This window comes from Arachis ipaensis, chromosome B7 (genome assembly GCF_059453495.1).
Source record: "Arachis ipaensis isolate K30076 ecotype BB chromosome B7, ASM5945349v1, whole genome shotgun sequence".
NCBI classification, from domain to species: Eukaryota; Viridiplantae; Streptophyta; class Magnoliopsida; order Fabales; family Fabaceae; genus Arachis; species Arachis ipaensis.
In genome coordinates, this window is record NC_142442.1 from 112,821,916 (window position 1) to 112,834,272 (window position 12,357).

The window sequence follows — 12,357 nt, forward strand, 5'->3', positions numbered from 1 at the left end:
TCAGATGTAGAACGTGAGACACCTCGTTGAGCATGTTGGAGGCTCTTCTAAAGAGAAGATTTATTTTTGGACTTTATCCTTTGTTTTTTGTATATATATATGTATTATTCTCTAGTTCTGTATAGATTTGTATTTTGTCTATCTTAGAGGTCGACTTTAGAGAACTAAAAACTGTATTTATGATATTTAGGTTATTTTGGGATATATATATATATATATATATATAGGTCGGCCTTTGTTTCATAGGTCGAGTCTAGAGCTTGTTAATATATATCTCTTTTTGAAACTCTTATCTCATATGTATTGTGTTTCTTCTGTTTTATTACTCACGCGTTTTTCTTAACCGTTTCGAGTGTGATGTGAATCTCAAGTTTCTTTTGTTTAACTTTTTTTCAAGGCTCCTAGTTAAACTATTCTTCATATATATACGCGTGTGTGTACGTATTTTACTTTTAGAGGTCGTAATACTCCTCCACCTCTGATTTACAAACTTAAGCATAAACTTTTGTGTGGTAGGGTGTTACATTATCCTTCAAATGACTAGAGAAAATATAATTCGAATTATAAAAGTGATTGACTTTATTGTTTTCGAACGAACAAAAATAACCTGACTTGTCCAAACAAAAACAAAACTAAATTCTACCTAAACGACAGTACATAAAATGTCTCAAACAAATCCAAATAAAATTCACTCGTAGAACATAATCTAAAGGTTCCTATAGCTTCGACTGCAATTATATTACCGTCTGCCACATAAGATATATCTTTTAGCATCACTTGGCGGTCGGCTCCAAAGGCAACCCTGCATAGTAACACTTACATGAGTAGTAGTAGTAGTAGAATTTACCCACCGAGTATCAACAGGTGCATAACTTAAACTAGCTTCAGAACAAACAAAAGTAAGAATCATACTCTTCTTTGTACGCCAAGTGGCATATTTGGTATAATTCGTCTTCATGTGTTCCACCTTCTTACAGAAGAAACAAGTTGAAGCTTGATCCTGTTTCTTACCTTTTTTCCTGCTGAGAAGGCGAATCCATAGTAGTATCACGCTTTCTTTTATACTGAGAAAATGAAACCATATGAAGACTTTCAGTCTTATCTCCCTGTAGCCTCTCTTCTTCTTGCACACAGTAAGATATAAGTTAATTAGGGACCAAGTATTTTTTAGAGTGTTATAACTCTCTTTGAATTGCCCAAAATATATAGGAAGTGAGATCAAAATAAAATTCACAAGTAAATCCTCAGACAACTCTAACTTTAGTGCTTTCAGTTTAGAAATAAGATGAGACATTTTCATAATGTACTCCCTTATGTTCCCTTTACCTTTATACCTCACGGAGACAAGTTTGTTCAAAGATTACTTGCTTCCGCCTTTTCATTCTTATCAAAGAATTTTTCAACAATTTTCAGGATCTTTTTGGCATCTTTATCCTCAGTAATTAAGCCTCGAAATGCCTCAGGAATTGAACATTTCATAATAATAATGCCCATTCAATTGGATCTCTCCCACCAATGTTTTAACTTCATTGGGATTTTTTGAGGTGGAAGTGGATTTCTCCTCTCAAAGAGTTATATCCAGATCGATACAATCGAGGACAATCTCCACGATATCCTTCAAAACCTTAAAGTTTGTACCATTCAACATAGGAATACTGCTAACTTGTACAGAAATATTAGTAGCTAAAGCCATAGTAACTAGATTAGAACAAAAAATATGCAACAAATATTAGTTAAATAATGAAAAAAAATCCATATTTAGATATCTAGAACAACATTAATTCTCAATCTTTGGATAGAAAAATTAATTGTAAGTGATACTCTCATTGTAGTAATCAAATATTGTCAAAAATTCTTGTCACACATTAAGCCTTTCTTTGGACCAACTAAATACACACATGAAAACTTAAACTTTGCAACCTATTTATTATCGCATATATTTTCCATTAATTGGCCAAAATAATAACCTTCCTTTAGGCTGATTATTGACCACATAATTGATAGAAAATAAACAAAAGTATGCAATTCTTATTATTTGGCCAAACAATAAACTTCTTTTGGATCGATTATTATTTACATAAATAATGAACATCAATTTATTCTTAATTTTTTCTTATTCAAATATTATTAATGTGTACATATAACTTGGCCAAATATAAATCTTCTTTTGGATTGATTAATATTCGCATAAGTTACATACACAATAATTTTTATATGGGATAAGTACTTTTTTCGTCCCCAAGGTCTGGGGTCAAAATCAATTTCGTTCATAATCTTTTTTTGTTATTAAAATCATCCTCAATGTTACAAAACGTTATAAAATCGTCCTTTTCTATTTTTTTGGACCAAATTATCCTTAACTATTAATAAAAATAATATTAAAAAAATAAAAACCCACCCCACCCCCAACCCACCCCCAATTTCCCTTCTTCCTACTCTTTGACTCTCCACCCCAAATCCCATCCCATCCTATCATCATTATCAGTTTCCACCTTTCATCTTCTTCTTCTCATATCTTCTTTCTTCTTCATCTTCTTCTTCTTCTCATTCACAACAACAACCCTTCATCTTCTTCGTCTTCACTTCCATGCGGTGCAGAGAAGATCAAGCCCGTTCACTGTCGGAGCAGCCATAGCCTAGGATGCAGATCTTCTGGAAGAGCCAACCGGTGTCGGAGCCAGATCCGTGGGTTATGAAGATGGTGGCGGTGGGTCCCTTCTCCTCTGCTTCTTTGCTCCCTCCGATTCCTCTCTCCGCACATGCTTCTCTTGCTTCGTTTTCATCCATCACCTTTGAGTTCCATCACCCACAACTGTGACAGTGCCAGCGCCAGCAGCAGTAGGAGAAAATTTTTTTATTTTTATCACTTCCTTCCTCTTTTCGTTCTTCCATTTTTTATTTTTTTTTTTAATTTTTGAAGAACATAAAATTTTTTTATTATTGCTGATTTTGATCTGAAGTTGTAGCTGATGATGATTGTTGAATTGTTAAATCTAAAGTTTCTATTGATTTATTTTATGGTTGTTGTTGAATTGGTTAAAAATGCTGAATTTGTTGTTGCTGTTGTTTTTGTTTTTGTGGTTGTGGTTGTTGTTGCTGAATTGACTGAAGGAGGAGGGTGTTTTGTTTAAGTTTGAGAAGAAGAATTGGGGTTTGGAAAATGGGGAGTTCGAAGAGGAGTAGGAGGAAGGGAAGGGGAGGGAACAAGGAACAGGGGAGTAGGGCGGTGGGGGGTTGGAGTTCGAATAAGTAGGGCGGCGGAAACAGAGAGAAAAAAAATTGAGGTTAGAATTGGGGTTGGGGTTTTGAAGAGAGGGGCATGAGGAAGGGGATGAAGGGTTACGGGAGTGGGGTGAGGGAGTGGGGGGTTACGGTGAAGGGGTGAGGGAGTGTGAGGGGGTGAGGGAGTGAGAGGGTGAAGGGTGGAGGGTTACGGGAGTGAGAGGGGTGGGGGATTAGTTTTGTTTTAATTTTTTAATTAATTTTATTATTTAAAAGGATAATTTAGTAAAAAAAATAAAATTAAAGTAGAAAATGACGATTTTATAATATTTTGTAACGTTGAAGATGATTTTAATAACAAAAAAAGGTGAGGGATAATTTTGATTTTGATCTCAAACTTTAGGGACGAAAAAAAATACTTATCCCTTTTTATATTCTAAAAGGAAAATCAATTAATTTTATCCTATATTAATGACACACACAATTAATTTCGAAACAATTAAAATTTAACAATACTCTATTAATATTTTAGAATAAATTAATTAATTACTTATTATATCAAAAATATAATTCTGCCAAACTAAATAAAAGAAAGACGGTCTCATATAATATATATGAAAAATTGCGATCAATTACATTAACCTTAAAAGGATTAAATTTTATGTTTGTGCAACAATAATAATTATATATGACACACACATGATATATATTAAAGTTAAATTAGTATGTGTAACAACAATGAACAGAACCAATGAGTTATAGCTCAAATGGTATAGTCTCCCCATACTCAATTAAGAGGTTGTGGATTCGAGTCTCCTATCTTTGGTAAAAAAAAAAAAACAACAATGAACAGAACTACATAATACTATTTATAATATACAATTTTACTCTGTAATAATGCTCAATGTAAACAACACATACATATACAATCTAAAAAGATAATAAAATTAAATACTTGTAATGACTAAATTATAAATATGTCTGATACTATTTGTTAGAATAAATTATTTTATAATTCAAATCATCCATATTAAATCATAAAAAATATATGTCACGATACGAAAGCGTACATGTACTCATAAAAGTGATAGAAGAGTTGTTTCAATCTTTTTCAACCAAAATTTTTTGTATCTTTGATAAGGTTGAATTGTAACTCCTCTTATTAGAAAAGAGCGATAGAGACAACTTTGGTATTTTGCAGACCGAAACTCTAAAGTCACTATATTTGAGTATGACACCCATTAAACCCTAAAGCTCAAATAAAAATAATATCTAAAGCTCAAAAAAAGATAATATCTAATTTTATTCTCATTTAATTCCAATAAAAAATAATTATGACTTATTCAATTTAGCATTTATAATAATAAATGAGATCACTGTTATATAAGTCATTTAATTTGAAATAGATTATAATTAATATATGTATTCCCATAATTTGTGTTTGGTTTAGCATTAGGAAGAAGAAAAGTACGTTTAAGTGCATTGAACGCTTTCTTTTTATATTTAGATACTTTTTGTAATCTGAAAGCAAAAGTAATTTTACGTCCTAAACGTACGTTTACAAAAAGTTAGAAATTGTAACTTCTGCATTTAAAAAATTACTTTCGGTAATTAGTGGATCGAACTTATTTTCTTCTTATTAATTCTACCTTTTATTTTCTTTTTCGTAACAACTTATTTAAAAACTTTTAGTGATATAGAATTGAATTCTAGAGTTTGAAATGAATTAATAAAATTATAAAATTGAATTGAATTCTAGTGTTTAAAATGTTTATCAAATGAATTAAAGTCTTATAATGACACTTTTATCCTTTATTAATATAATATCATATTTGAATAATAAATATACTTATTTATTAAATTATATAAAATAATTTAAAAATATATTTTTAACTAAAATTTTTTTTAACTAAAACTTGTTCACTTCTTTAAAAAAAAATAAAAACTAGATTAATATAAAAATATTAAATTTAAAAATATTGTTATTAATTAAAAAATAACAAAAATGCTAGATGTCCAAATCTTTTGAGTAACCAAGTTGTTAAAATTTAAAAACAACTCACGCCCCACTCTGTCTCTCTCACTCCTCTTCCTCTTCTTTTTCCTTCTCCTCTTTCTCCTCTTACGTTCCTTTTTTCTTTTTCCTTTTTCAACGTCATCGTTGTTGCAGCTACCGTTGCCACCGCTGTCTTCTTCTTCTTGATGATGTTATTGTTAATGTTGTTATTGTTATTTAATTTCTTTTCTTTTTTTTCTCATTCTCTTTTATTATCATTATCATCGTATTCATCGTCTTCATCATTTTCTTTCCTTATAAATATTCAGGAGACCAGAGCACATAAATTTTGATGCACAACACATAAATTTTGGTGTACAGCACACAAATTTTAGTATACAACACAAAATTTTTAAAAGATCATACACCCAAAATATTGACACCCAACCAATGAAATACGCATAGTACATGAATTTTGGTGTACAATATAATAATTTTGGTGCATAATACATAAATTTTGATGTGCAGCACATAAATTTTTAGAGGACTACATATCCAGAATATTGACTCACCTAACTAAAAAATACATTTGCAGCCAAAATTTGTGTGCTATATACAAAAATTTGTATACTATATCTAGGAATATTCAAAAAAATCCCTTTAACCAATTTTTTTAGTATATATAATTAAAAGTTTTGTGTCACATTGTACTCATAAATGTATAATTTCAGTTTGATCAATCTATGATTATATTAGAATAAAATATTTTATAAGAGGATAATAAACAAAAAAAATCTTTGTATAAAAGCTTAAAAATAAAGATAAAGAAATTAAGAAAGAAACTAAAGAAAAGATAAATGATGATATAAAGAAAAAAAGAGAGGTTGAAAGGAATGAGAGAAAAAGGAGAGAGGTGAAGAGAGGAAAAAGGGAGAAGAGAGAGGAGAGATGAGAGAGGTTAAATATGATTTTTTTTATATGTTAAAAATTAGTTTTAGCATATAAATTAATTTAAATTAGTTTTATTTTTATAAATTAGTTTAAATTGATGCATTACATTATAAACTGATTTAAAATTAGTTTCTATGTGAAAAAATTGAAATATAAACACCCTTAACTATATTGATAAGTTTGTACAAAATTGTGTTATACTTTAAAAATTTGTGTGCTACGTTTCAAAAATTTGTGTTATATGCAAAAATTTATGTGTTATATCGATAAGTTTGTATTACGTGCAAAATTTAGTGTGCTATACTTTAAAAATTTGTGTGCTATACTTCAAAATTTGTGTGCTCTCCAACAAAAAATTGTGTGCTAGAAAAAGTGTAACACTTTAATTACGTTAAACCTTATCTCATGCCGTAAAACAAAGGATAACTAAAGGTTACGATAATTCTAAAGCTTATATGTCACTTTTTGTTAGTATTATAATTGACACAATTTTACTTAAAATTTCAGATGAATCAGACTGAAAAATATTTGGTGTCATTCATATAAGTTAAATACATAAAATTTATATGTGTGGATATTTTTTTTAGGTCTACATAATAGATCTTTCAAAAAAGGAAGAGAAGAAAATGAAGGTGGTGAGGGAAGAAAAAATGTGTGTCGAAAGGTAGGAGGCGTTGGAAAAAAGTGCATGAGAAAAGTTAAGAAGAAGTAATTAAATTATAAGAACATTTTATACGTTTTAAGTTTTAAGTGAAATTTTAATGGAATGAAATTTTAAATAGAATCTATTTGAATTGGAATTGATTTGGAGAGAAAATAATGGAATTGAATTGAATTCCATCAAAATTAATTTAATTATTTATGTTTCAAATATTGAAATTGAATTCAATTTCTACAAAAATTAAATTTTAAGAAATTTTCAAATATCTTATTTAATACTCAAATCTTTTATATATATATATATATATATATATATATATATAGTTGTATTTTTTTTGTGATTTATTTTTATTTTTTTTGTGAAATTTAATAAAATATATTTTAATATGTTATTCATATATTATTTCTGTTTTTGATATAAAGTATATTTCTTGGTTTCATTATTACCCTGTTAAGGTTAATTAATACAGTTCAATAATATTGCTTGGTCGTACATTGTTACCCCTGTCAAGGTTAACCAAAAAATTAAACATGTTTTTGATTAACTAAAAATTTGGTTTAAGCTAATTAACAAAATTGATTTTATTGAATAAAATTGATTTTCATCCGATTAAAAAATAAAAAATTAGCTTTTACGCAATTATAAAAATAAAAATTTATTTAAAAAAAACCTTGATTTTTGTAAAATAAAAAAACCAATTTTTTAATAGAAAATCCAATATTTTGACAAAAAAATACAATTTTTAAATAAAAAGTCAATTTTCTACCGACAGATCGAACAAATTATTAAAATTGTAGATTATGAGGAGGGATATGGTAACCCACAATATATAGAAGGATATGATAACTGAAGACATTCTCATGTTGTTCAACGCGGTCAAAATATTGACAATGTTTTGAATAGAATTCGAGCTAATCAACGTGGTGATCATTATTAAATGATAAAAATTATTGAAAATATCCTTAATTATATAGAAATAAACATGGATTTTATAAATCAATTCGATTTTATTTCACATACTTCTTACATGTAGTTCTACTTTTTTACTATTATAAAAAAGGAACATAAAAAATCACATGAAAAATAATGAGAAAAAGCTATTAAAGTACTACTAGCACTAAACATATAAGGAAATTTTGTATATTAAACATTAGATTCCTTATCAATGATTTTGCTTGAGCGACCACAAATTTATTGTAAAAAAATGATCTAAAAAAACAAACATGAAAACAAGTGAAAGCAAGACATATGATTAAGAAAGTGGGCGGTAGTTTTCGGATTGGTTAAATTTGCCTACTTGGTCGTTAAAATAATACAGCTCATTTTAAGTATATAATTTTCCATAGCCGTGGTTAACAGTCAATACATCCATCATAATCAAAATGACTATATTAGTTCAATTTTGAGATTTTATTTGTTTAAGATTTTGTAGTTTTTTAAATTGAAGTAATTAGTTTTTGAAACATGTCATTAGGTATACTAAACATGAGATTGGGATAATCTTTATTTTTATTTTTATAATAATACAAATAGAGAGTTCTCAGATTAACATAGTGCTTATACATTGAGTTTAGAAATTTATTTGCTTAGACATGGTCATTAGAAATTTTTAAAATTTTATTTATAAATTATAAATTATTATTTATTTAAGTTGTTACTTTTAAAATTTTTAAATATGCTTTCTTAAGTTGTAAGGTATTTAGTTTTTAATATTGTTAAACTAATTATTTGCTTAGGTGTCGTCACTATAACTTTTTAAAAATTATAAAGGGTAAAGTACTAAATTGGTCCTCTACGTTTGGGTGTAATCCTGTTTTGGTTTTTAAGGTTTAAAATGTCCTATTTGAATCCAAAAAAGTTTCATTTAGCTTCAATGTAGTCCTACCGTAAGGTCAAAATTAAATAATTAACGAAATATCCTCCAGGACAGCAATACAAGAACAAAGTCGATAATATGGAGAATAAGTACAAGCTTCAGAGGTACAAAATCAACCATGGATGCATCAATACATTTATTTATCATTTTCTTTAGTTCTATAGAAAATATTTCATTTAAATTATAAGAAAGATAATTAAAAAATGTATTGATGAATACATGGTTGATTTTGTGCCTTTAGAATTTGTATTTATTCTTCAGATTATTAACCTTGTTCTTGTACTGCTGTCATGTAGGACATTTCGTTAATTATTTAGCTTTGACCTCACGGTGGGACTATATTGAAACTAAATGAAACTTTTTTGAATTCAAATAGGACACTTAAAACTTTAAGGACCAAAACAGGATTACGCCCAAACGTAGGGGACCAATTTAGTACTTTACCCAATTATAAATTATTATTTGCTTAGGTTGTTTACTAGAAATTTTTAAATTTTATTTATAAATTATAAATTATTATTTGTTTAGGTTGTTACTTTTTAATTTTAAGTTATCTGCTTAGGTTATTATTTTTTAAATTCTAAGTTATTTACTTAAATTGTTACTTTTTAAATTTTAAGTTATTTATTTTTTAAATTTTAAATTATTTACAAATTACTCTTTTAAATTATAAATTATTATTGTAACATTCTACCACACAGAACTTTATGCTTAAGCCGTAAAATAAAGGTGGTGTGGTATTACAACCTCTAAAATAAAAGTATATATTATAATATTGAAAAGAATACAGTATATGAGGAACCTTGAAAAAAATAGATAAAGCAAAAATCAGAAAATAAAAAGCGCAACACTCAGAAAATAGGATTACTTGCGTGCAAAAAAATCCAAGATTTAAAAGCATAACTAAAGAAAGTAGAAGTAGAGAGATAAGAAAATGACATAACAAGCTCCTAACTCACCTTGCGAAGTTAAGGCTAGCCAAAGAATATTTACATACAGTATATACATAATAAAAGCCCAAAAGAACATGGTTAAAAGCCCTAGTTCTCCATAACATAAGGTCCTGAAAATGCCAGAGATAATTGTAGAACGCCGACACTCAGATTACGAAGCTTAAATTACTAAACAAAAACCATAAAAGGTGGTCCTCTAAGACCATCTCCAGTAGAAAACTCATCTCAGTTCCTATTTATGGCCGACCTGTCATAAAAAGTAACTCCACATCAGCTTTTGCGTCATAAACAGTAAATAGAAACTCAAACCATCTCTCTCTTCTCCATTAGGAGGAACTAACTTTAGTCCATGTTGTCCCACTTAATTAATTAATTAAAATACTTAAAATTAATGTAATTACTTTTTTTCAATAATATAATTTAAATTATAAATTTAAAAATAATTCACTATTAAAAAATATTAATATTAAATAAATTCATATATAACAATAATACACAATATATCATTCGGAATTACACTAATTTGTAAAATTACTTAATACAAAGAAAAACATAATTAAACTCAATAGTTGATAACAAGCATTGTGAAATTGTCATATGTATTCAATCAAGTCCTTTTTCAATTGTCTATGCTGCTGCCTATTTCGAAGTTGGGCATTTCTTTGGAGAAATTGATGGTATGGTGCAAAATCTTCTTCTCCCAGTTGAGGTTGTGATAAGCCATTTTCGACATCATCATACTCTAAGTCTTAAGCAAAATTTCCTGCATAAGTGTCTCTTTCATCCTCAACAATCATATTATTTAATATAATATAACCTCTCATTATGTTGGCAAGCTTCTTCTTTTCCCAAAAGCGCGCTGGACCACATATAATTGTAAAGCATGCTTACAACACTCCGAATGCTCGCTCCACATCTTTTCTTTGTCCTTCTTGGTATTGTGCAAATAACTTGCGTTTCTCCCCTTGTGGCTTTGAGATTGATTTGACAAATGTGGCCCATTCAGGATAAATACCATCTGCTAAATAGTATCCCATAGTATAATCATTACCATTAATAGTATAATTTACCTCCGGAGCACGGTCATTTAGAATATCATCAAACACTGGAGAACGATCTAACACGTTAATATCGTTATTTGAACCAAAAACTCCAAAGAACGCATGCCATATCCAAAGGTCTGAAGATGCTACAACCTCAAGTACTATGGTTGCAACCCCACGATAACCACTCATGTACATACCTTTCCACGCCTTTGGACAATTTTTCCATTGCCAATGCATGTAGTCAATGCTACCCAACATGTCAGGAAAGCCACGACCCTCCGCCATTTGTAGCAGGCGTCGTACGTCATTTGGATTTGGTTTTCGCAAGTATTCATCCTCGAACACCAAAATGACACCTTCAACAAATTTTTTCAAGCATTCAATTGTAGTGCTCTCGCCTTGCGCACATAATCATCAACAGCATCAGCTGCTATGCCATATGCTAACATCAGTATCGCAGTGGTACATTTTTGGAGTGGTGACAAGCCTCTTCTTTCAGTTGCATCAACCCTCTGTTAGAAATACGGATAGACGTTTGAGAGAGCGTTTACTATCCGAAAGAACACATGTCTTCTCATTCAAAATCTTCGTAAAAAAATGTCAGTATTATACACCGGTTCATCTGCAAAGTAATCTTGGAAAAGGCGATCATGTCCTGCTTCTCGATCTCTGTTGATCCATCTACGAGGAGTTGGGATAGAGCTTCTGTCGATATCTTCTTCTTCTGAATCTTCGAGTAAACACTCATCGATCTAATTATCTATGAGTGTGTTATCTTGCCGTCTTCTTTTGCCATACAAAGCCTCATTAAACATATCATCAAAATTTCTACTCATATCTAGAAATGTAATTTTTAGTTCTCTTTCGATGTGAGAAATAAAAGTTGAAGTGGAGTTGCAGAGTCGGTGATAGTTGATATTTATAAGTGTGTTTGCAATAAGTATCTACTCCTCAACGGCTAGTTTTACAATGGCTAGTTTTGCAACGGCTACTTAACGGCTAGTTTTGCAACAGTCACTTTCATGAACAATAATGGCACAATAATATTGGCTAATTTAAAAAATTACATCAGAAATAAATAAAACAAACTACATCACATACCAGTAATACGCAATAAAAATAAGAACATACTACATAACTCTACGAATAGAAGGAACCATTAAGTAAACCACTTGGCGATTATTTTCTCACATGCACTCTCATGAAGAGCTCGTCATTTTTCACTCATTGTAGACGTGTCAGCATTAAGTATTTGCATATCCATTTCCCTTTCCCTTTCCTTGGCCATCCTTTCCATTTTCCTTTCTTTTGCATTTATCTCCATTTCTTTAATATACCTCTGAATTTGTAATTCTTGTTCTTTCATTGCCGCTTGAGCTTGTAATTCTTGTTCTTTCATTGCCGCTTGACTTTGTAACTCCTTCTCTTTGATTGCCATAATCTTTGCTCTATGTTCCCTCTCCTCTTCTCTTTCTTTCTTCCTATCCATTAGTTCCTTTTCTCTAACATTCTTAATATCTTCCATGAGAGATAATTTTTTAACAACCGATGATTTTTTTCGCTAAAATCTTCAAATATTTGTGCTTTTTCCTTACCTTTTCGCTTGCTATTCTTTGATCCTTGTGGGCGAATGAGAGATTTCACACCGGGTT

The 12,357-nt window shown here is 29.5% G+C and overlaps 2 protein-coding genes across 14 annotated transcripts in view; one reads left to right on the forward strand and one right to left on the reverse strand.

The window, feature by feature from the left end:
- Window positions 1–12,357, forward strand: part of LOC107609667 (uncharacterized) — a 70,549-nt gene that overhangs the window by 22,100 nt on the left and 36,092 nt on the right. For 4 of the 13 annotated variants that reach the window (XR_015892094.1, XR_015892097.1, XR_015892100.1 and 1 more), the window contains one exon: window positions 5–286. The exons of the other annotated variants lie outside the window; for them this stretch is intronic. Coding sequence is in view for 1 of the 4 variants with exons in the window: in XM_088493069.1 (XP_088349195.1) it covers window positions 5–17 (13 nt within the window). In the remaining 3 variants the exon portion in view is untranslated. Of the gene's footprint in view, window positions 1–4; window positions 287–12,357 lie in introns of those variants that run through there. 13 annotated transcript variants of the gene reach the window in all.
- Window positions 10,547–10,990, reverse strand: LOC107607476 (uncharacterized). The gene has a single exon (XM_021107890.1). It carries the CDS (start codon window positions 10,988–10,990, stop codon window positions 10,547–10,549), a length of 444 nt encoding a protein of 147 aa, XP_020963549.1.